Source organism: Canis aureus, chromosome 14, assembly GCF_053574225.1.
Source record: "Canis aureus isolate CA01 chromosome 14, VMU_Caureus_v.1.0, whole genome shotgun sequence".
NCBI lineage: Eukaryota > Metazoa > Chordata > Mammalia > Carnivora > Canidae > Canis > Canis aureus.
The window spans coordinates 34,570,879-34,592,881 of NC_135624.1; the positions used below are offsets into that span (position 1 = coordinate 34,570,879).

General features: G+C 38.0%; 1 protein-coding gene across 10 annotated transcripts in view; it reads left to right on the forward strand.

Moving 5' to 3' along the window:
• Positions 1 to 22,003, forward strand: part of KHDRBS3 (KH RNA binding domain containing, signal transduction associated 3) — a 185,657-nt gene that overhangs the window by 80,112 nt on the left and 83,542 nt on the right. For all 10 annotated transcript variants that reach the window (XM_077847354.1, XM_077847348.1, XM_077847350.1 and 7 more), the window contains exons 3-5: positions 1,336 to 1,452; positions 7,602 to 7,748; positions 20,092 to 20,231. In XM_077847354.1, coding sequence (XP_077703480.1) covers positions 1,336 to 1,452; positions 7,602 to 7,748; positions 20,092 to 20,231 — 404 coding nt within the window. The remainder of the gene's footprint in view (positions 1 to 1,335; positions 1,453 to 7,601; positions 7,749 to 20,091; positions 20,232 to 22,003) is intronic.

Here is a 22,003-nt window from a genome sequence, read left to right on the forward strand (position 1 = left end):
TCCAGGAAGATAAAGCAGAGATGGGTAGGAGGAAACACTGATTTTTTTTTCCTATGTTGTATTATTTGCTATTGTTAACTCTATACGTATCATTTCTATATTTTTAAAAAGTAATCAACATTAAATCTTAAAAACAAAAAATACATGTGAAGGTTAAAAATACTATAGATATTTGAGTTTTCGTTGAAGACAAAAGTAGGCAAGGAAAAAATACCATTTTGATTTTTAAAAAGTTCATATTTTAAGAAAATTTCTTCAATTTCCATGGAGAAATTGAGGAACAGTTTTCTCTTAAAAACAGCAACAGCACAGCAGTAGCATAGATCATGGAGGATTGCTGATACCAAAAGAGCAGCTGTATAAGTTTGTAATCAGGAATTTTGCCAAGGAGAACAGTGTTTCTCCTGGTCAATAGGGCTGACTTTCTTTCTGTGAACAAAAAGTATTTGTGACTTACCTTAATTATTATAAGGCTTTTAAAAGTTGTGTGAAATTCATAATAATAATCCTTTCATTCAAGATATATTTATTGTCTATTCTGTGCTAAGCATTGTTCTGATTTATTTACATGGACCCATTTAATCCCCCTCACAGCCTTATGGGGGCATGTAGTTGTCTTTCGCCGTTCTCATTTTACAGACAAGCCCATGGTACAGAGAGGTCAGGTAATCCAGTTACAAGCTGGGTTACTGGGTTACTCAGTTGGTAAGTGGAAAAGCCAGGTTTTAAAATCATGGCAATGTCGCCTCAGAGTCCCATACCCTTTATGAATTCATTTCTGCTCTGCTTGTTAAATAAAGAACCCTAAGAATTAAGACTAAATAATTTGTCAACATTTCCATACCTAGTTATTTTAGAAGAGATAGATATTTTAGAAGAGATGCTTGAGAAGTCATCTAGGCCAGTGTGCTTCCTGGTTGACTCACTAAGGCTTGAGTGCTGACCTAGGTGGAAGGACCCAGATGTTCCATAATGACCAGCCTAGAGCACATTACATCTTTCCCACCAGTATCCTCGTCCTAACCCTGTTCAGGGTTGATGTCGAATGTGTGTTAAAATTGTCAGGATAGCAACCTATGCATTCTGGGAATAAGCTTAATTTATAATTTGTGAAATCTAGCTGTCATTGAAATGATTGGTTTTTACTTTATAATGTTTAGCCCTGTTTTATGTGATTTGTGGAAAACTGTACTGTGTGATACATATAGTAGGAATTTAAGTTTTTGCCATTAACCAGTGATGTGTAGCATACTATAGTGTTTACTGGCATTCAAGATTGATAAATTCCTTTCAGATATGAATGTTACAAATTTGGTTTGTTTGTTTTTTCCCTAGTTCAACTTTGTGGGGAAACTTTTGGGTCCCCGTGGCAATTCTCTGAAGCGTTTACAAGAAGAAACCTTGACAAAAATGTCCATCCTTGGGAAAGGTTCCATGCGAGACAAAGCAAAGGTAACATTCATCATAGACAATGGCTACTTTGGAGACAAGTTATCTAATGTACTCTTAGATTATCCATTGTATTAATATAAATTATGTAAGAGCTAGCTAGGATCGCAAATGACATTATATGATAATATTATATAAGGCAATGAGTTTGTAGTCCTGTGTGGAAAAGTGAGTCACTTGGGCCAGTTTCAGATTATATGATGTCATACACTGTACGTCTGTAACTATTGCCTTCATTTGTAAAATGAAATAGCAGTGCCTGTGGTTTCAACTGTAGAAGCAATACCTTATAGCAAGTACAGCAATACCAAAATTACCACAAAGAGAAATAAAAGTTATCCGCGGTCTCATTGACACTGTTTGCATCTTAGATGAGTTCCTGGGGGCCTTTTTTCTATGCCTTTATTTCAAATAGTTGAGTTTATATAATATACACTCTGATTTGCTCTTTTTGCCCTTCATTTGATACCCTTTACATTTTGTCAAGTGAAAATTGATTTGAAATGTTTTAATAATGGCTTAGGATTCTAACACACAGTTGTTCTACTTGGCTGTATTCCCTCCAACTGCCTCTTTTTTTTTTTTTAATAAGCTAAAATTACTGTTATTTTTATTGATCACTTTCTTAAATATACCACTTCTGAAAGAGATTTTCACATTTCATAATGTGCTATCACTCACATTGTTCTCCATTGTCATTTTGTTGCTCTGTCACCGTGAAAAGATTGATGTTACTAGAAACCAAACCCACATTCAGTGGTCACTTTCCATGAAATGTTGAACAATGATTGTGTCAGACAAGAAAGTTATTTAGACAAAATCCAGCCTCCTCTCAAAAAAGTCCATCTAAACAAAGGCTTTTATAATAAAAAATGGCTGCCGTTTGTCAAACAGCCACTGTGAGTGCATTACTCTGTGTTATTCTTGGAAAAATGATGAAAGATACATAATATTTTCCATGTAAAAAAATGAGATTTAGAGAACCTGAGTATATTATCTGGGTTAATCAGGGAAGTTAAATTATTTGATTAGAACAGGGCTACATATCACACTCATAGGGAAGGCTGTTTAAAAATATAGATTCCCATACAACATTTTTAGGATAGAATCTCAAAATGTATTTTCAGTGGGTGTGAAATGATTCTAATGCATGGCCAGGTTAGGTTAGCAAGCATTGCTGTCTCAAATGGTGTTACTTTTGATTCTCTGACTCATCTCTTCTGGAAGTTGGAGGAAATGGAATCATATATTGTTCAGTTGGTCAGAAATTTTGTGTATCTTCTAGGAAAATGACCCATCCTTCCTGATAGCTTAATAAGGTCTTCAGTAAGGTCATCTGGTCACCAGGCACATGATATGACCAGTGAAATTCATCAACATACTGTTTATTTTGTTTGTTATTTTGTTGTTAAGGGAGTTTCTTTGGTTAGAAGTAACATTTCATGGCATATAGTGGTAGGGATGAGGGCATCCACAGATAGAGGAAGCAGGGAAGGCAAGTCTTTAGCTAGATTGTATGTCCAAGTAATAGCAAGTGCCTAGCTATCCCTTTAATGAAAAGGATTCTAAATATTATCACTTTGTTCTTAGCGCTTGGTGTTTTTTCCAGATTATGTTGTCATTTTTAAAAAGATTTTATTTATTCATGAGAGACAGAGAGAGAGAGAGACAGGCAGAGACACAGGCAGAGGGAGAAGCAGGCCCCACGCAGGGAGCCTGACATAGTACTTGATCCCGTGTCTCCAGGATCATGCCCTGGGCTGAAGGCGGGGCTAAACTGCTGAGCCACCCAGGCTGCCCTTGTTGTCATTTTTAAGGGCTGTCCCTGCGTTGACATATTGGGCATTGAGCAGTTCAGTAGCCGAGAATCCTTTTTGAGGGGAGTCTGACGTGAAGTAATATATGACCTCTCTGCCTGTCACCATAGACGCTTTGTTCGAGTTCCTTGAGTTAGCACTGAGGTGGCTGGGGAATGAGGTGCTTTGACATCTGCTCAAATGAGTCCCTTTGTCTACCTGGTCACCGAGCGCCTGCTCCTCATGGAGCGGGGCACCCCCTTGTCTTAGGCACTCCATAGGCTGCTTTCTTAGGCCACTTACCAGCCCTTTATTAATCCTCTCGTTCTCTGCCCTTGACCATGTGGGTCTGAGAATCAATACAGGGACTCTGTAAGTAGATGATCATTTCCATTCCATCAAGACACCCAGAAACTGGGGAAGTAGCATACATTTTGGGGTTACAGTCTGTTGAGCCTGCTGTGAAGGGATAGGATCAGAAGTCTTTTATCTCTTGACTCTGTAGACCCCCTGTCATCAGTGGCCCTCAGTAGAGCAGCATTTGCTCAGAGTCAAGTTTGCTCAACCTCAGGCTTTCTGGGCATTTCTTCTTCTCAGTGTATAGTCGCTCCAGTAAAAGGCCCCAGATCCTTGTTGGGAGGGCAAGGCGGAAGTGTTACATGGACACAAGGAGGTGTTCACAGTTATCCCTAGCTTCCTTACTCTCTGCATCCATAGGGCAAGCTAGGGTCTGGTCCTAGGCCAGGAGGTGATCTGGAGAATCAGTAAGAAAGCATGAGAATTGGGGCACCTGGGGGGCTCAGTTGATTAAGTGTCTGCCTTTGGCTTAGGTCATGGTCCCAGGGTCCTGGGATCAAGTTCCAAGTCAGACCCCCTCCTCCATGGGGAGCCTACTTCTCCCTCTCCCTCTGCCCCTCCCCACCCACTTGTGCATGCACACATGCTTGTTCTCTCTGCTCTCTCGCTCTCTCAAATAAATAAAATCTTAAAAAAATAAAAATAAATATAATATAAATATATAATAATAATAATAATAATAATAATAATAATAATAATAATAATAATAAATATAAATTTAAAAAATAGCCTGAGAATTGTCACCTCCTTTCAAGGAACTACCTTGGCTATTCAAAACATGGTGGGAAAAGCCTTACCAAACAGGCTTCTGCCAATGTGGATGTCCCAGTAGGGCTTACTAAGGGTTATTTGAATCCTCCCAGGTATTGCCAATCCATTCTCAGAACTTCACTGTTCTTCAGACATTTTCCTAAATCTCACAGCAGTGGTGGTGGGCAGTCCGTATTGTCATTCAGCAGCACATAGGCTTCAACTCTGCATCTGTTGGCTCCATCAGCCTGTGGCCATAAGCAGTAAACTTTTTAGGCTACTTCTGGCTCTTTGAGATTTAACCTCATAATGTCAGGTCTTGAGTCTGTCATTGAGTTTTTAAAACTCTTCAGTACAGTAAGCAATAACTCTACCTGCCTTGTTTTCCTCTGGCCCATCGTACTGGGTGCTGGCCTCTGCCACACATAGCCATCAGTTCCACCTTCAGAAGCATTTCACTGATGTCACCACAGGTGGTAATTCAAGCAACAGGTTTGCTACATAAATGGGTGCCACTGGTAGACATCCCTACTGCAGATGGGTCCTCACCGCCCGAACTCTTGAATGCTGATTTCTGTCAATCCTTGCAGTCTGCAGATATTCTCAGTTAATAATGTTTATTTCTAAAGAGATTTCCATTACTTAGTATTAAAATCTCATCTTTTAGCTTTTCAAAGTGTTCACTATCTAAATTCTAATGAGACCATATTTCATTTTATTCTTGTATTTTCTGCATTGATGAAATTATGGGAGTCATTACTGACTTGTATCAGCTGGTTATGTAGCATAATAATCACTATAATGCTATGGTCTGTTAAGCCTTCAGTTTGTGCCAAGCATGCTAGCTGTTTTGTTCTTATCTTCTATATTATGGAATAGTAGAATAATTAATGCTGTATTCATTATTTATTGAGTGTTTATTATGTACTATGCATAATTCTGAAGACTTTTTGTGTCTTTAAACATGAAACTTCGTTTTTACTACAACTCCTTTATATTACTAATAACTTCTAATTACTATTCTGATAACTCCTTTATTATTACAACAACCCTAAGAACAGTAGATACTATACTGTTATTCTGCTCTTAAAATCACCTTCAAGATGATAAAGTGACCTGTCTGAAATTATACAGTAAATGTTGATTTGGGGATTTGAAAGTGGAACAAAGTCTGTGTTCTTCCCCAAACACCACGTTGCCTGTCCCCATTAGCCCAGGACACAAGCTAGGGAAGCACCTCGCTCTGTGGAAGTGTGTGGCAGCAGGCTGGGATGAGAAAGCCTCTATTCTCTTTTTTTTTTTTTTTTTTAAGATTTTTACAAAAAATATTCATGAGAGACAGAGAGAGAGCAGAGACACAGGCAGAGGGAGAAGCAGGCTCCATGCAGGGAGCCCAATATGGGACTCGATCCTAGGACTCCAGGACCATGCCCTGGGCTGAAGGCAGGTGTTAAACCGCTGAGCCACCCAGGGATCCCAGAAAGCCTCTATTCTATTTCCATCTGGGGTAGCAGTGGCAGGGCTGCGCTGTGAGTCATGGTTACGGACTCTCATTAGTGTCGTTACTGTGATACTGTAGTAGGATAAGGTGCAATGTTTATGTCAGTAATTCATACTTTCAAAAGTGAACTGTTGAACATGAAATTCGGTGTTTAAAACTTCAGCTATGAAAGGCAGAGTATCAGACCAAGTGATGGAAAGTGTTCTGATTAGAACAAATTGTCTACAGTTGGCCTGAAAGAATCATGCTTCATATATGTGAAGGAAATACAGAGGATGTTGTGGAGGTTTATATTTGCTCTCCTTGCTTCAAACATTTTCCTCCTTTCCCTACAGTTTCTGACCTACTTTCTGTAAATGGGAAGGGAACGAGCACTTACTGAGTCCTGCCACATGTCAGGCAGTGCGCTGGGCAGTATGTACATGACCTCCTTTGCCAGCCATTTACATAACGTTGGTCCTTTTACTCTTCTCAATGTTCCTGCATTAATATACTTAAGTTAACACCAAATTGATTTTGCAGATTAAGGGTTGGATTACATTTTATCTGTCTAAACACACACACCTTGTGCTGGCATGGCTAATATTTGGGTATATCTACTCAGAACCCCATGTCCTTGTCATGCTCTAAATGGAGATCTCTCTTTTCTTTATAAGAAATCAAAGCAGTGAAGTAACAGAAGTTGAAGTCTTAAACGCTGGAGTCAAGAGTGCTTGTGCCTCTTTGACCTCTTGGCTTGTGGTGGAATTAAAGTGTTGCTGCCAGGAGTTCAAGGGGTTGGTATTTTGGAGAGGCTTGGAAGGTGTCCCCCATTTTGGAAATCACTCTACTCATCTTAACCTGTCTGATTTGAATGTTGGAAAAAAAAAAAAAAAGACTTTAAAAGACGCAGGTTCTATCATTTGCCACTATAATGAATGCTAGTTAGGAAAAGATAATGGACCAAACTTATTTGTGTCTTGTTGACTGAGCTAGGTTTTTTCCTCCTATTTTTCCCCCAAATTTTATTCTGTAAACAAACAAAAAAAGTTTTTAATGTGTATCATAATTATGTAAAGTCATATCATAAAATCTTTCATTTATTTTATTCAGTTATTCCTCAGATACTGTGCCTGACATGTAGAAATGTTTTTTTTGAATCAGTAGATGAATGAGCAAATGAACATAGAAATAAGTAAATAACGTTTACCTGTTCACTCAAAGGTATTTTGTTGAGCATCAACTGTATACCAAGCACTTTTCTAGACAAGAAGAATGAGCACCAAAGAAGACAGTTGTGGTTTTTGTTCCATTGTGATCACTTCCAGTGAGGGAAATTAGATACTAGTCAAGTGAGGAATAGGTATTTTAGATAATTGGATGGTGAAAATACTTTGTGGCAGCATCACAGATACTCAGCGTAACTAGTGTAGAGGGAGCTTAGGAGATGAGTCAGTCTGACCAAGGGTCTGAATGGCACCTGGCAGGGGTCGAGCTGGGGGGACAGGGGAGACAGAGCAGTGAGAGCATCCAGCAGAGCATCTCCTTCTAGGCCAGAGGCAGGAGTTGAGACTTACTCCAACAGCAGCATGAAGCCTTCAGAGTTTTCATAGAAGGTGGGAATGGTAGGATCAGAGTCCTCAGAGTGGTGCCTGCCATTGGTTGGGTGAACCTTCTGTGACAACTGCATGCCGGCTCAGCTCTGTGTAGTGTTTCTGTTTCTTTTCTCTATAAAGACACACTTCTAAGTGTGTTTTTTCTTTCTTCAGGAAGAAGAGTTGAGGAAAAGTGGAGAAGCAAAGTACTTCCACCTCAACGATGACCTCCATGTTCTCATTGAAGTCTTCGCTCCGCCAGCAGAAGCATATGCCCGGATGGGACATGCACTGGAAGAAATCAAAAAGTTCCTCATTCCTGTTAGTACAATTTTCCTTGATAGTTAATTTTTACTTCAAAGTCCTTCCTTTATGTTAATCCTTATTAATTCTTATCAGTAATTATTATTTGCACAGCACTTTCTTAAAAGTGTCCCTGTGAGTTGGCATTTTTCTTTCATTATATATGAGGCAAGAGAGTTTTAGAGACATTAGTACTGGTAAGGCTACATGGCCAAGAAAGTTGAGGGGCACAATCACTAGTTCAAGTTTTGGGACTCACAAGTCCTAAGTTTTTTGTAACACTAAAATCATCTACAAATCCATTGTTCTCCAATATAAACACGTTCGTGCCTTCCATGCAGCAAGCATTGTGTGTGGTGTTGGACCAGCAGACATGCATAAAAGCAGTCCCTACCCTTGAGGAGTGTATGTAGTGTAGGGGAATAGAAAAGCATAAGCCAATGATTTCAGTATAGCATGGTAACTATGATGACAGACACAAGCATGAGGAGCACAGGGAAGAAGGACACTGGGCAGATAGTTAGCTGGTTTCTACCAGGTGTTTTATGCTTTGTTAATGTAACAATTGCTATTCTATTTTAACCCTTTGCAGACACTTTGACATTATAAAGAATGTGATAATTTAAAGAGAGTGTATCCCTACCTCCATTATGAAAGTTAATTTAGGTCTTTTATATAATTTGCATATACTAGATTAAAAAAAAACTAAAACATTGAACACTTTGGCTCTTTAGACAATTTATTTAGAGAAACTGTCACAACTGCCAAATAGCTGCCTGAGGTCAGATTGTCTTTAGCAATCTGGGTTTGGTCTAGTAGATTGACTTACATATTGCAGCACATGTATCATGACTATATTATCGGGGAGGAAAACTGAATTTCCAGGGAAACTTGAATTTGAATTTCCAGGGAAAGGATATTTTAAATCATGATTGCCTTAGAAAAACCAAGACATGGGATTGTATTAAGTCATTTTACTTGAGAGCTGAAAATGGTTAAACTTCCTTAATTCCCTCAAGCCAACATGTTGATCCATTTATTTAGTTAGTTTTTTGTTTTGTTTTGTTTTACTTTTTAGAGAGAAGAGAGAGGGGCTGGGGGGTCAGAAGGAGAGGGAGTGAGAGAATCTTAAGCAGGTTCCACACCAGCACAGAGCCTGATGAGGGTTTCGATATCACAACCCTGAGATCATGACCCGAGCTGAAATCAAGAGTTGGACACCCAACCAACTGAGCCACCCAGGTGCCCCTACTCATTTAGTTTAGAAACAAAGTATTTGAGTGCTTTCTATCTGATAGATACATGGGAACTAATAAAAGACATTCTTTTTTCTGCCCGTATTGAGTCTGTATAATGGGAGAGACAGATAAGAATCAGATATTCATACAAATGATTATAAAATTGCCATTCTGATGAGACTAAGGAGAGGTTTAATGTCTGAATGGTCATTCAGTGTGGACTAGGGAGTGCTGGACCTAGCCATGTAGGCTGCCACAGGACCTCCCACCCCATTCCCTTTACACTCCTCCAAGACATGCTGACTTCTCTTGTTTTGAGTCTGGCTGGCCAGAACTCCATTGCTTAACCCAGGGTCACAAAGATTTTCTGCTCTGTTTTCTTTATATTTTTTATAGTATTAGTTCTGTCATTTAAATCTGTGATCAATTTTTTTTTAAGATTTTATTTATTTATTCATGAGAGGCAGAGAGAAAGACAGAGACAGGAGAAGCAGGCTCCATGCAAGGAGCCTGATCTGGGACTTGGTCCCGGGATTGCAGGATCACGCCCCAAGCCGAAGGCAGACGTTCAACCACTGAGCCACCCAGGCGTCCCAATGTGTGATCGATTTTAAGTTAATTTTTATATATGGTGTGAAGTTAGTATCTGGATTTATCTTTTCCTATACAGATATGTAGCCAGTTGTCCCAGCACCGTATGTTGACAAGTCTGTCCTTCTATTGAACTGCAGCACCACTGTTAAAAATCAACGGAACATAAATGTGTAGATTTGTTTCTGGCTTCTCGGTTCTGTTCCATTGATTTATATACCTGTTCTCATGCCAGTGTCATGCTCTTAATTGCTTTAGCGTTCTAGCAATTTGGTTTGAAATCCAGGTTATTGATTCTTTTTCAAAGAAAAAGTTCTATTTCAAAATTGTTTTGGCTATTCTGGCTCCTATGCACTTCTACATAGATTTCAGATCAGCTTGCCAATTTCTACCAAAAAGCCTCTGAGGATTTGACAGAGGATTTAATCTGTAGCTCAATTTGGGCATAATTTCCATCTTAACAATATTTAGTTTTCCAGTCCATGAATACAAAGTGTCTTTACTTAACAGATACTTTTTGTTTCTTTCAGCAGTGTTTTTTAGTTTTTGGGGTGCCAATCTTATACTTCTTTTGTTAAATTTCTAAATTTTATACATTTTTTGATACTATTGTGAATGGAACTTTTAAAATTTCATTTTCAGGGGTGAATGGCCTAGTCAGTTGAGCATCTGACTCTTGGTTTCAGCTCAGGTGGTGAGCTCAGGATTGTGAGAGCAAGCCTTTTATGGGCTCTGCACTCAGCATGGACTCTGCTTGAGATTCTCTCTCCCTTGCCCTGTACCTATCCCACTCATGCTCTTTCTCTCTCTCTTTCCCTCTTAAATAAATAAATAAATCTTCAAAAAACACTTCATTTCAGATGGTTTTACCAGAGTAGGGAAATTAAGTTGATTTTTTTTTATGCTGATCTTGTATCTTGTGACCTGTTGAGCCATTAGTTCTAGTGTGTTGTTTTGGCTTTTATCGACTTACCTGGGTTTATCACATACAGTCTCATGTTATCTGTGAATTAAGTAAGTTTTACTTCTTCATTTCAAATTTTACTGTGTTTAATTTTTTATTTTATTGTTCCCTTATACACTGCCCAGAACTTTGAATGCATTGCTGATCTGGAGTGGTGAAGATGGAATGTCTTTGCTTGTTGCTTTTAGTCTGATGTCAGCTGTAAGATTTTCCTTGCTACCCTTTACCTTGTGGAAGGAGTTCTTTTCTATTCCTGGGTGTTGAGAGTTTTATCGTGAAGCAGTATTTTGGATTTTGCCTCTTTTCTTTTTTTTGGTCCATTGAAATAATCAAGCGATTTGGCTCCTTTTTTCTTTCTCCCCTTTGGTGAATAATAGTGTATTGCATTAGTTGATTTTCAGATGTTAAGCCAACCTTGCATTCCTATGTGAAATCCCTATTACATGTTGCTAGATTTGATTTACTAATAGTTTGTTGAGGATCTTGATGTCTTTAATCATGAGGGATTCTGGCTTGTAGTTCAATATTTTTATATTTTTTGTGTTAATCTGCATATTTACCATTTCTGGTGCCCTTCGTCTCTCTGTGGATAGAGTTGCCGTATGGTGCTACCTCATTTCAGCCCAAAGGACTACTAAAAAAAAATAATAATAATTTTGTTTTTCTCAGATTGTCTTTATTTCACTTACATTCTAAAAGATAGTTTATATAATTCCTGGTTGTCAGTCTTTTTTTCAGGTGGTAGAAGGCCAGTCTGCTGCTTTCTGGCCTTCATTGTTTTTGATGACAAGAGTCATTACTGATTTTATTGTTCTGTACATGCTCTGTTGCTTTTATCTTGCTGCTGCCAGGACTTTGTCTTTCATTTTCATTAATTTGACTATGATGTCGTATGCTTATCCTCCTTGCTCACTATGCTTTGTGGGTCCATAGGTATACATTTTTCTTAAAAAACATATGTGGGATGTTTTCAGCCATTGTTTCTTTAAGATTTTTTTTTTTTTTTTTTTTTTTTTTTTTTGCCATTTTCTTTCTCCTCTCTCCCATCAGTCCTGGATTCCCATGATTCATATGTTGGTACACCTGATGGTGCCCTACACATCGCTGAGGCTCCTTTCTCTTCATCCTTTCTTCTCTGTTCCTGACTGGGTAATTTTAATCAGCTTATCCTTAAGTTTGCAGACTCATTCTTTTGCCATCTCAAATCTGTTGTTGAGCTCCTTTGGTTAATTTTCATTGTAGTTGCTTTGCTTTCTTTTCTTTTTTTCTAAGTCTCTTTTTATGTCAGTCCAGTATCTGGGCCCTCTCCAAGACAGTTTATTCTTACTGCTTGCTTGTTCATTTTCTTTCTTTTCTTTTCTTTTCTTTTCTTTTCTTTTCTTTTCTTTTCTTTTCTTTTCTTTTCTTTTCTTTCTTTTCTTTTCTTTCTTTTCTTTCTTTTCTTTCTTTTCTTTCTTCCTTTCCTTTCTTCCTTTCTTTTCTTCCTTCCCTTTCATTCCCTTTCCTTTCTTTTCTCTGTATATGGGTCATATTTCCTTGTTTCTTTGCATGTCTCTTCTGAAGACTTGTTTTTGAAAACTCCACACTTCAGATAACATATTATAGCACATTTGCATTCTGATTCATTTTAGTCTCCAAGTGTTGTTGTTGCAGGTTTTTTTTTTCTCTTCATTTCTTTAGTAATTTAGTTGGACTAAATCTGCAAAGTCTGTCTATTTCATGATTTCCAGCTTTTTAATTTTTTTCCTTCTCACTTTTATTTTAAGCGTGGCCTGATGGGTGTGCCCTCTGTGTCAGGATTGCTCAGACATCACCAGCGATTAGTCAAGCTGTGCTCACACACCTGTGTTAATAAGGCTTCTGCCCTCTGCTAATGGAATTGTGGGGGAGTACCCACAGGCTAGTTAGTTGTCAATCTGTCCTGGCCTTTACTTGTGACCTAGGTCTTAATCCCTTCATCTCCTTTGCACATGTAGAGTCACTGTCAGGGAAGGACATGTGGAAAGCTTTAAGCTCTCCAGTTTTTGCTGTCTGTGTGCATAGCCCTCCAAGCAGCAGAGATGTGCAGAGAGTGTACCAAGGCATACTCCATGGCAGTGAGGCTTCTGGGTAGTGTGCCAGACTGTTCCTTGCCCCACCCAAAACTTGAATGTTAGGCTTGCTGATTCTCTGGACTTCTATTTATTTGCTACCAAAATTGTTACTGATAGTGACAGTGCTGCTGGGCATGGGGGCTTTTCATACTTTATTCCAGATTAAGTGAACTTCCCTCCTGCTGCAGACTCTGAGTTTTCTTGGCTTTCCTTGTAGTGGAACTGACACATCATCAGGTTGGGGAGTTGGGAGAGCAGCACCCCCACACAAAATGCCCAGACTCCCACTTTTCCTACCTAACATGAATAAATTTACTGTATTTTCAATTTATTATATAACTTCAGTCAGTTCTGAGAGTCCCAACATAGTTAACTATGTGGACAACTTTTATTGTTGCTTTATATGGAAAGGCTTTGCTAAGCTCCTTGTTTAGCTGAACTACACATCCCATATTCTCTCATTACATTACTTTTTTTTTTTTAAGATTTTATTTATTTATTTATGAGAGACACAGAGAGAGAGGCAGAGACACATGCAGAGGGAGAAGCAGGTTCCATGCAGGGAGCCCGATGTGGGACTCGATCCTGGGTCTCCAGGATCAGGCCCTGGGCTGAAGGCAGCACTAAACCGCTGAGCCACCCGGGCTGGCCTACATTACTTTTCTTTCTTCTTCTTCTTTTTTTTTTTCCTACATTACTTTTCTTAAAATCTTTTTTTTTTTTTTAATTTTATTTATTTATTCATAGAGACACAGCTAGAGAGAGAGAGAGAGAGGCAGAGACACAGGCAGAGGGAGAAGCAGGCACCATGCAGGGAGCCTGATGTGGGACTCAATCCCGGGTCTCCAGGATCACACCCCGGGCTGCAGGCGGCGCCAAACCGCTGCGCCACTGGGGCTGCCCATCTTAAAATCTTATATTATTTTGTACCTCTGACCATATGAGCATGTGCAAAATTTCCCTTCATTCTTTTCAGTGCCTGCATAATATTTCATTATATGCATGTTTTAGAATTTATGTAATCAGTCTTCAAATAATGAACATTTATATTATTTCCTATAGACAGTAGTATAAACGTTGATCCCAGGGTTAACCTTTGACAAAATCATTGGCATATTTGGGCAGATATATCTGAACAGGACATTCTTGGCAGAGAATCCACTAAATTTCAATGAATTATTTTTAATGATTTCATTTGAAAACTTTTTTCTCATTCTCTAGCTAAGACATTTAAATATGTACTAAAGTTACTGGACAGAAGAATCCCATGTGTACCTGTGTAATTAGAATTCTGATCACTTTTCCGCTCTTCACAATTGAAGAATTAATGTGATAATAGTTTCACTTTTCTGATAGGAGTTAAAATTATAATTTACTAATAACTAGTTTAAAGTATAGAATTATCATTTAGTGTATGCTAGCATATATAACTTACTTTCCCTCTTGATTTAAAATAATCATATTAAAGACCCAAGAAAATTATAACTATGGTGATTTATATCAATAGTTCTACCTGACTGAAACAGTCACTTAATGGTTTACAAAATTGTCTAACATCACAAAGCTGATAAGTCTAATTAATTGGTTAAATCCAGGCTTAACCGAGATGTGTTGACTAAGATTCCATAATTTATTTCTAACTACACAATTCATCTTCTTGAAAGTGTAGTTTTACAAAGGTTATGTTTAAAATGTACTTTCATTCTAATTTTTGTGATACCATTGTAACAAGAGCAGTTTCTTTCTCCTTTTAAAATTTTTTTTCCTTTTAAAATTTTTAATGGTATTTTTGGATGCTGTGTTCTTTTTCCATGAATCTATTTTTGAACCACATGCAATTTTGTGTCACACCTCCTAGCACTTCTCAACAGGGCAAATATGTAGCACATTTTATTTAGCATGTGCTTTACAAATAATTTATTAATCTTCACACATTTTTAGTAAAATGGTAAGGAACATATTAATAGGCTTGTTTTAGAGAGGTTGAAATAATGATAGATTCCAATGATTCTTTTGAGACTGTAATACCCTAAATAAGTTAGAGAAAGCACCTCTATATGCAGGAAAATCTAGACTCCTGGTCCTGTGCCTTTCCCACTAATCTCATGGCTGGTTAAATTTGTCTTTATTTTCCTTCCCTTCCCCTTCCTCTGCAAGTGTTTGCTTATTATGGTTTCCAGCTTCCTTTTGACTTCCTTTTCAGCTGGTGTTCATGCTACTTTTCTTATTCATTCCACAGTGCCTTCCACTGCAGGCTTCAAATCCTTCTTTACATTTGGCTTTCGAAAAGTAAGGAAGAGATAGCAGATTTTTTTTTTTTTATAAATGTACTAAGTATATTTCATATTTTTAACTCTAAATAATTAAGAAAACTATTGCCCCTGAACCTTTATTCACACTCAGGGGGCTTGTTTCTTCTATCCTAAGAGCATCCTTCCCACTCAGGCATCTGTCCTCCTCTTCTTCTTGGCAGAGCCTCACAGCTGGAAGACCCGCCTGCCTGTGCTGTATCTGTGACTTAACCCCACTCCCTCTCCATTCCCTCGAGATGGATGCCAGCTGCACCCTTGCCAGAACTACTGTTCCCCAAGTCAGGATTCGCTTTACTGTTGAGTCCCACGGGACTAGTACCTGGCTGCCTGACGGAATGTGAAGGTAGCACCGTCTCCTGGTGGCTTTCACAGGAGGATGACCTTTGTGTCCTTCCCAGCTGCTTGCCACCCATTTCCTGTCTCCCCCATGTGGCTTTTCTTCTGTGACTTTATGTCGATACCCAGAGCCCTTCTCTAACTCCAGAATCTGCCCCAAGCAACCCATTTGTGTACGGAGGAATTCTTGCTAGAGGTCTGTCCACATAACCACCGTCAGGCTCAGTAATTCTCCCGAAGGACCCACAGGACTCAGAAAATCTGTTATACACTGTGATATGGTTTATTTCAACAAAAGGTTATAGATCAAAATCATCAAGAACAAGAACACAGGGCAAAGACCAAGTAAAGTCTGGCCTAGGCTTTCAGATGTCCATTCCTGGGGGAGTTACACAAGGGCACATTTAATTCTCCTAGCAGTGATGTGTGACAACACATGAGAGGTTGCTACCCAGTGAGGCTCACCTGTGCCGCAGTGCACAGCATTTTTACTGGGGAGCAGTCATGTACACATATGGCACCTGTGGACCTGACCTCAGCTTCTCACAGTCCACCACACCACCCCATTTCTTGAGCCAAAACAAAGGTTCCCCACTAATCCCCTCAGTAGGTTTAGAGGTAATCACCCAGGGGCCAGTCTTGACTCCAGGCCCTGCTCCGTGCTGTGTAGGGCCAACAGAACCTTTTCCTTGTCCACTTCTGTTTACGTATTTTTAACTTCTAAATTTCCAATTATTATGTGTCATTGCTATGAGATACCTCAATTCTAATATGTCATAGACCATCATGGATTCAACCTCAACAAAACTGATTACAACACAACTGTACAAAACTGATTACAACACAGTATCACTGTTACTGATCCTTCTTATTTTCCAGATGCCCACTGACTTTCTTGACTTTGCCAATATACCCTCCCCCTGCTGATCTAGGATATCACCACTTCTAATAAAATTAAACATTTTAAACAGTGCCAAGTCTACCTTTCCTCATACTTCCTGCCACTTCCCTACTCCAGGTCATCTTTACCATATACAGGAATTACAAGCTTCCATCTGGAATTTCTGCCTTGAGTGTGTTTTTTTTTTCCATTTAATATATTTATGGAGATATAAATCACATAACAAAAATCACTCCTATGAAGTATACAATTCAGGAGCTTTTTGTGTATTCATAGAATTCTGCAGCTGTCACCATAACCTAGGACCATTTTTATTACTCCCCAAGTAAACCTCTTAATGAACATGACTCCCCATTCATCTTTCTCCGTATTCAACCACTAATTTATTTATTTATTTTTTTGCTTTTTACACATCCTTTATGGAGATATAATTCACATACCCTACAGTTCACCCATTTAAGGTATATAGTTCACTGACTAATTATGCATTTACAGTTATGCAGCCATCACCATAATCTGTTTTAGACTTTCATCATCCCCCAGAGCAGCCCCGTATCTGTAAGCAAGTACATTCCATTCCAGTCCCCTACTGTCCCTCACTTTTCTGTCTCATGCCACCAGTAATCTCTCTCTATGGACTTGCCTGTTTTTGACATTTTGTATAAATCAGAACAATATGTATAGTCTTTTGTCCTGCCTTCTTTCTGTTAGCATACTGTTTTCAGGGTTCATTCAAGTTGTTTTTCATTGCTGGATGATATTCTATTGTATGGATATACCATGTCTTATTTGTCCTTTCATTATTAGTTGAGGACTTTGGTTGGGGTCATTTCCATTTTTTGGCTGTTATAAAGAATGCTGCTGTGAACGTTCATGTACAGATTTTTGGGTGGACGTATGTTCTCGCTTTCTTGGGTATGACCGAGGAATGGAAATACTAGGTTATATGGTAGCTCTCTTTAACTTTTTGTTTGTTTGTTTGTTTAACATTTTTGAGGCAGTGCTAACTGGTTTTCCCAAGTGGCTAGACCATTTTTCATTGCCACCAGCACAGTATAAAGCTTCCATTATCTTCAGTGTTCTCCTTGTTATTATAGTACCACTTGTTAGAGAGACTGTTAGAACATCCATCTATAGTAACTATGCCTGGGCTCCCAATTCTATTTTATGGATCTTTATGTCTACTCTTTAAGCCAGTACTACACAGTCTTTGTTACTATGGCTTTGTGGTAAGTTTTGAAGTGGCAATATATTAGTCCTCCAACTTTGTTCTTTCTTAAAATTGTTCTGGATATATAAATCACTTGGGTTTTCAGATGATTTTAGCAAAAAAGCCAGCTGGAATTTTGATAGAGATTTCCTTGACTCTAGATCAGTCTGGGAGGTGGGAGAGTAGGGCAGGGATATTGTCATCATAACAATATTAGGTCCTTCTGCCCTTGAATATTGGATATCTTTCCATTTACCTAGATTTTGAAAAATTCCTTCCAACACTATTTTGTAGTTTTTAGCGTACAAATCTTGCTCTTATTTTGTTAATTATTTCTAAGTATGCTGTTCTTTATGATGCTACTCTAAGTGGAATTATTTTCCTAATTTTATTTTTGTATTGTTCATTATTAGTATAAAGAAATAAAATTGATTTTGGTGTATTTTTTTAAGATTTTATTTATTTATGAGAGACATAGAGAGAAAGAGAGAGAGAGGCAGAGACACAGACAGAGGGAGAAGCAGGCGCCATGCAGGGAGCCCGACGTGGGACTCGATCCTGGGTCTCCAGGATCAGGCCCTGGGCCGAGGGCAGCACTAAAACGCTGAGCCACCAGGGCTGCCCTGATTTTGGTGTATTGATATCATTATATTGTGCAGCCTTGTGTAATGTGATTATTAACTCTATTGATGTTTTTGTGGATTCTTTGTGATTTTATATATACAGGATTATGTCATCTATGAATAAAGATTATTTGGTGCTTCCCTTCTAACCTGAAGACCATTTATTTCTTTTTCTTACATAATTGTCCTGACTAGAACCTCAAGTAAGTGTTGGGTAGAAGCGGTGAGAGTAGACATCCTTGTCTTGTTAACCTTATCTTAGGATGATTCTTTTACTTTTTTTACTATTAAATATGATGTTAACTATGGGTTTTCCTAGTTTGTTGAGTGTTTCTATCATTAAAATATATTGGATTCATCTCACAAGTGGTTTTTTTCTGTATTAAAATGATCATGTTTTGTTCTTTATTTTTATGGTATTACATTAATTGACATTTGATTTTAAACCAATTTAGCAATTCTGATATGTTTTACTTTCTTTGTGTGTATATTTCCCCCTTTTATTTTGTTTATGCTCTTGGGTTTGGCTTCCTAATTTTTTTGAGAGCTTTTGTATCTGTCCTCACAGAGATATTTATCTATAGGTTTCTTTTCTTGTAATGTTTTTGTCTGTTGTGGTACCCAGACCTACTGGCTTTATAGAAAGAATGAGAAAATGCTCCCTCTTCATTCATTTTTTTGGAAGTTTGTGAAGGATTATCACTAATTCTTCATTAATTGTAGAAATCACCGTTAAAGTCTTGTGGGCCTACACTTTTCTTTGCAGGACATTTATAAAGTACTAATTTAGTCTCTTGGTTTATCTGTCAAATTTTCTGTTTCTTCTTGAGTCAGTATTGGTAGTTTGTGTCTTTTTAGGAATTCATACATGTCATTCTATCATCTTAGTTACCTAATTTGATGGCATACAATTGTTTATAATATTTCTAAAACACAAACCTAGATATGCAACTCTCCTCCTTAAAGCTATTGAGTGCTTTTTAGTACCCTTAATTCTAAACCTTTAAAGTTATATTTAAAATGACTTAAGGCTTTGTTTACAAATTTGGTTTCTGCTACCCACTCCACTTTGAGACCATCCCCCCTACTATCTCCCCACCCGCTCACCACACACACACACACACACACACACACACACACACAGAGGTCCTTCTTATAATTCAGCCACATAGCACTTCTTCCAGTTCCCTAGGTCCCGTTTCTTTGGGTCTTAAAAAATGCTTTTTTTCTCTATCTAGAGTACTCTACTGCCCCTCTTCTGGTAACTAGTTCACACCCATCCTTAGATGACACTTGTAGAGAATCTGCTCTATAGCAGCTGCCCACAGCTAAGTTAGATGACATTCCTTTTTGCCATTTAGACCTGAACTTTCCTTTTATTGTGAAACAGATCACACTTTTATTTTTTACATTCCTTTCTTGATGACTATTGAATGGGGTTGGAGATATTCAGGAAAGGATCAATCAAGGAGAATCAAGGATGACTCCCAGGGTTTCTCAGTTGAATATTTAAACAATAATGTAACATAAAAAAGAGCAAGTTTCCAAGAATAAGATGTATTCAGTTTTGAAAATGGTGCATGTTTCTAGTATAATAACCAAATGGAAATGTACAAGAAAAATGTGTACATTTGGTTTTTAATTTCAGTTAAGCTATCATGTTATATGTATGTCTTTCTCCTATGCTTGATTGTGAGCTCCTTGGCTGCAGGGATCCTGGCTTGCTCCTTTGGTTCTGTTAGTTGGCATTTCACAGATGCTCAGTAATTACTAGTTGAATTGAGTTGTAAATAACAATGCCATGTCTGTATATGGTATTTTAATTTTATTATAAATATCTCACTTGGAAAGTATGCCCAGCAGAAGGAGTAATGGCTGATTGTAGAAAATTTTAGTTTGGGGGAAAATACTGTTTTTCCCCCCTTTTTAATAACAATCTGTTGATGCATTTTCATTTCAACAAACTCAAATCTTACTTTATTAATTCAACTGTTTTCCTTGCCCTTTCTATTAAAAATTGTTTTATTCTTGTCCTAAATACTTTTGTATTTTTCACATGAGGTGAATTATGCTATCTTCTGTCTTTTATGTAGGACTATAATGATGAAATCAGGCAAGCACAGCTCCAGGAATTAACATATTTGAATGGTGGTTCAGAAAATGCTGATGTACCAGTTGTTCGAGGGAAACCCACCTTGCGTACAAGAGGTGTACCAACCCCAGCAATAACCAGGTAGGTGTAATTAATTGACTTACTTTTTTAGTTGTTAGAATAGGCAACAGTCTTAATGTCATCAGTTTTAATGTCTCCTTTATTAATAATCAAGCAGCTCTATCAGTGTATCAATATCAATATAAAGCCTGTAAGAATATATTCAGACATTAAGATGTCGTAATTAAGGGGATTCACTTTGTTTGAACAGAGATATTCCTGGGTTTAACTAGAACCTGTACCACTTATTGGCTAATGACTATAGACAAGTTTATTTTTCACTCTAACATTAATTTTTTAATTGTTTAAATAGCTTCTTTTAAAGTAATAGCATTGATATGCAATTGAGGTCTTGGTGGCATGTGCCTTCCCCTTAGAGGACCAGATTAGGCTAGTTCTTTGCCACATCTCCAGTGTTAAGTGCAATGTCAGGCACCAAGTGAGTATCCAAAAGCCTGTTGTCATTTTATTTACTGTGAATGCTCTATTCTATCTGAAAACCCAGCTGGTCCAGGTACATAGAACTTTTTTTTCTGTCTTTGGATTGACGACTACTTTTAAGATGAAAAATATTTTAATGAGTTCATAAGACAATTTAAGCAAACCCATATATTGAGATATGACTCTCTCAGATTCATTTGAAAATTATTTTTAATTTTTTAATCTTTGCATCCCACAGAATTTAGTAGAAAAAAGTAACAGATTTTTCACTGGTGACTATATATATTTCTTCAGATAGAATTTTGCATGAAATTATTTAAAATAGCAGTCTTTTAGATCTCCAAGTTCATTTGAGGGAGTAAAAAGTCAGTTTTCTCATTGAGTGTTGCTGACCAGTGCATTGTCAATGAGAGCAATTACAGGTAGGTGATATTGTAATATAAAATAAATAGGTCCGGTCATGGTACCAAGTGGGTTTTCTCTATTAAAAAAAAAAAAAGGCTAAGAATAATGGGGTTGCTGTTGATGGTTTAATGAAATAATTTATTTAGGTATTCATTAAATGGTAAATCCCTTTCCTTTTCATTTCTTCTACCATTATATTTACTTTAAATCATAAGAAATTACAGTTGACCCTTAATCATTGTGGTGGGTGGGGTACTGACCCATGTATAACTTTTGGCTCCCCCAAAACTTAACTACTCATAGCCTACTGTTGACTAGAAGCCTTACTGGTAATACCACTGATTAACACCTATTTTTATGTTGTGTGTATTAAATGCTGTATTATTACAATAAGATAAGGTAGATAAAAGAAAATGTTATTAAGAAATTCACGAGGAGGAGAAAATACATTTACACTACTGTACTGTATTTACTGAAAAAAATCCACATGAAAGTGGACCCATGCAGTTCAAACTTGTGTTGTTCAAGGGTCAATCGCGCTTACTTGCTGCGTTAGCATGCTATGGCTGCTGGGATGAATTACTACAAATTTGTGACTTTAAACAATATTTATCAATTCTGGGAGCTAGATGTCCAAAATCAGTATCGACCAGGGCATGATCAAGGTGTTCATGGTGTTCCCCTTGTAGAGGAGAATCCTTCCTGGCCCCTTGCAGCTCCAGGTGCCAGCCCGCCTTGACCTGTGGCCGTACCTCTCTGGTCTCCCTATCCGTCTGCATGTTGATTTCTGTCACGTCTATCTTTAATCTCTGTTCACTTTCCTCTCACATGGGGCAGTATTTAGGGCCCACCTGGATGATCCAGGGCACTCTCCCCACCTCAAGATGCTTACCTGATACATCTGCAAAGGCCCTTTTTCTAAAGAAGGCAGCATTCACGGAATGGAT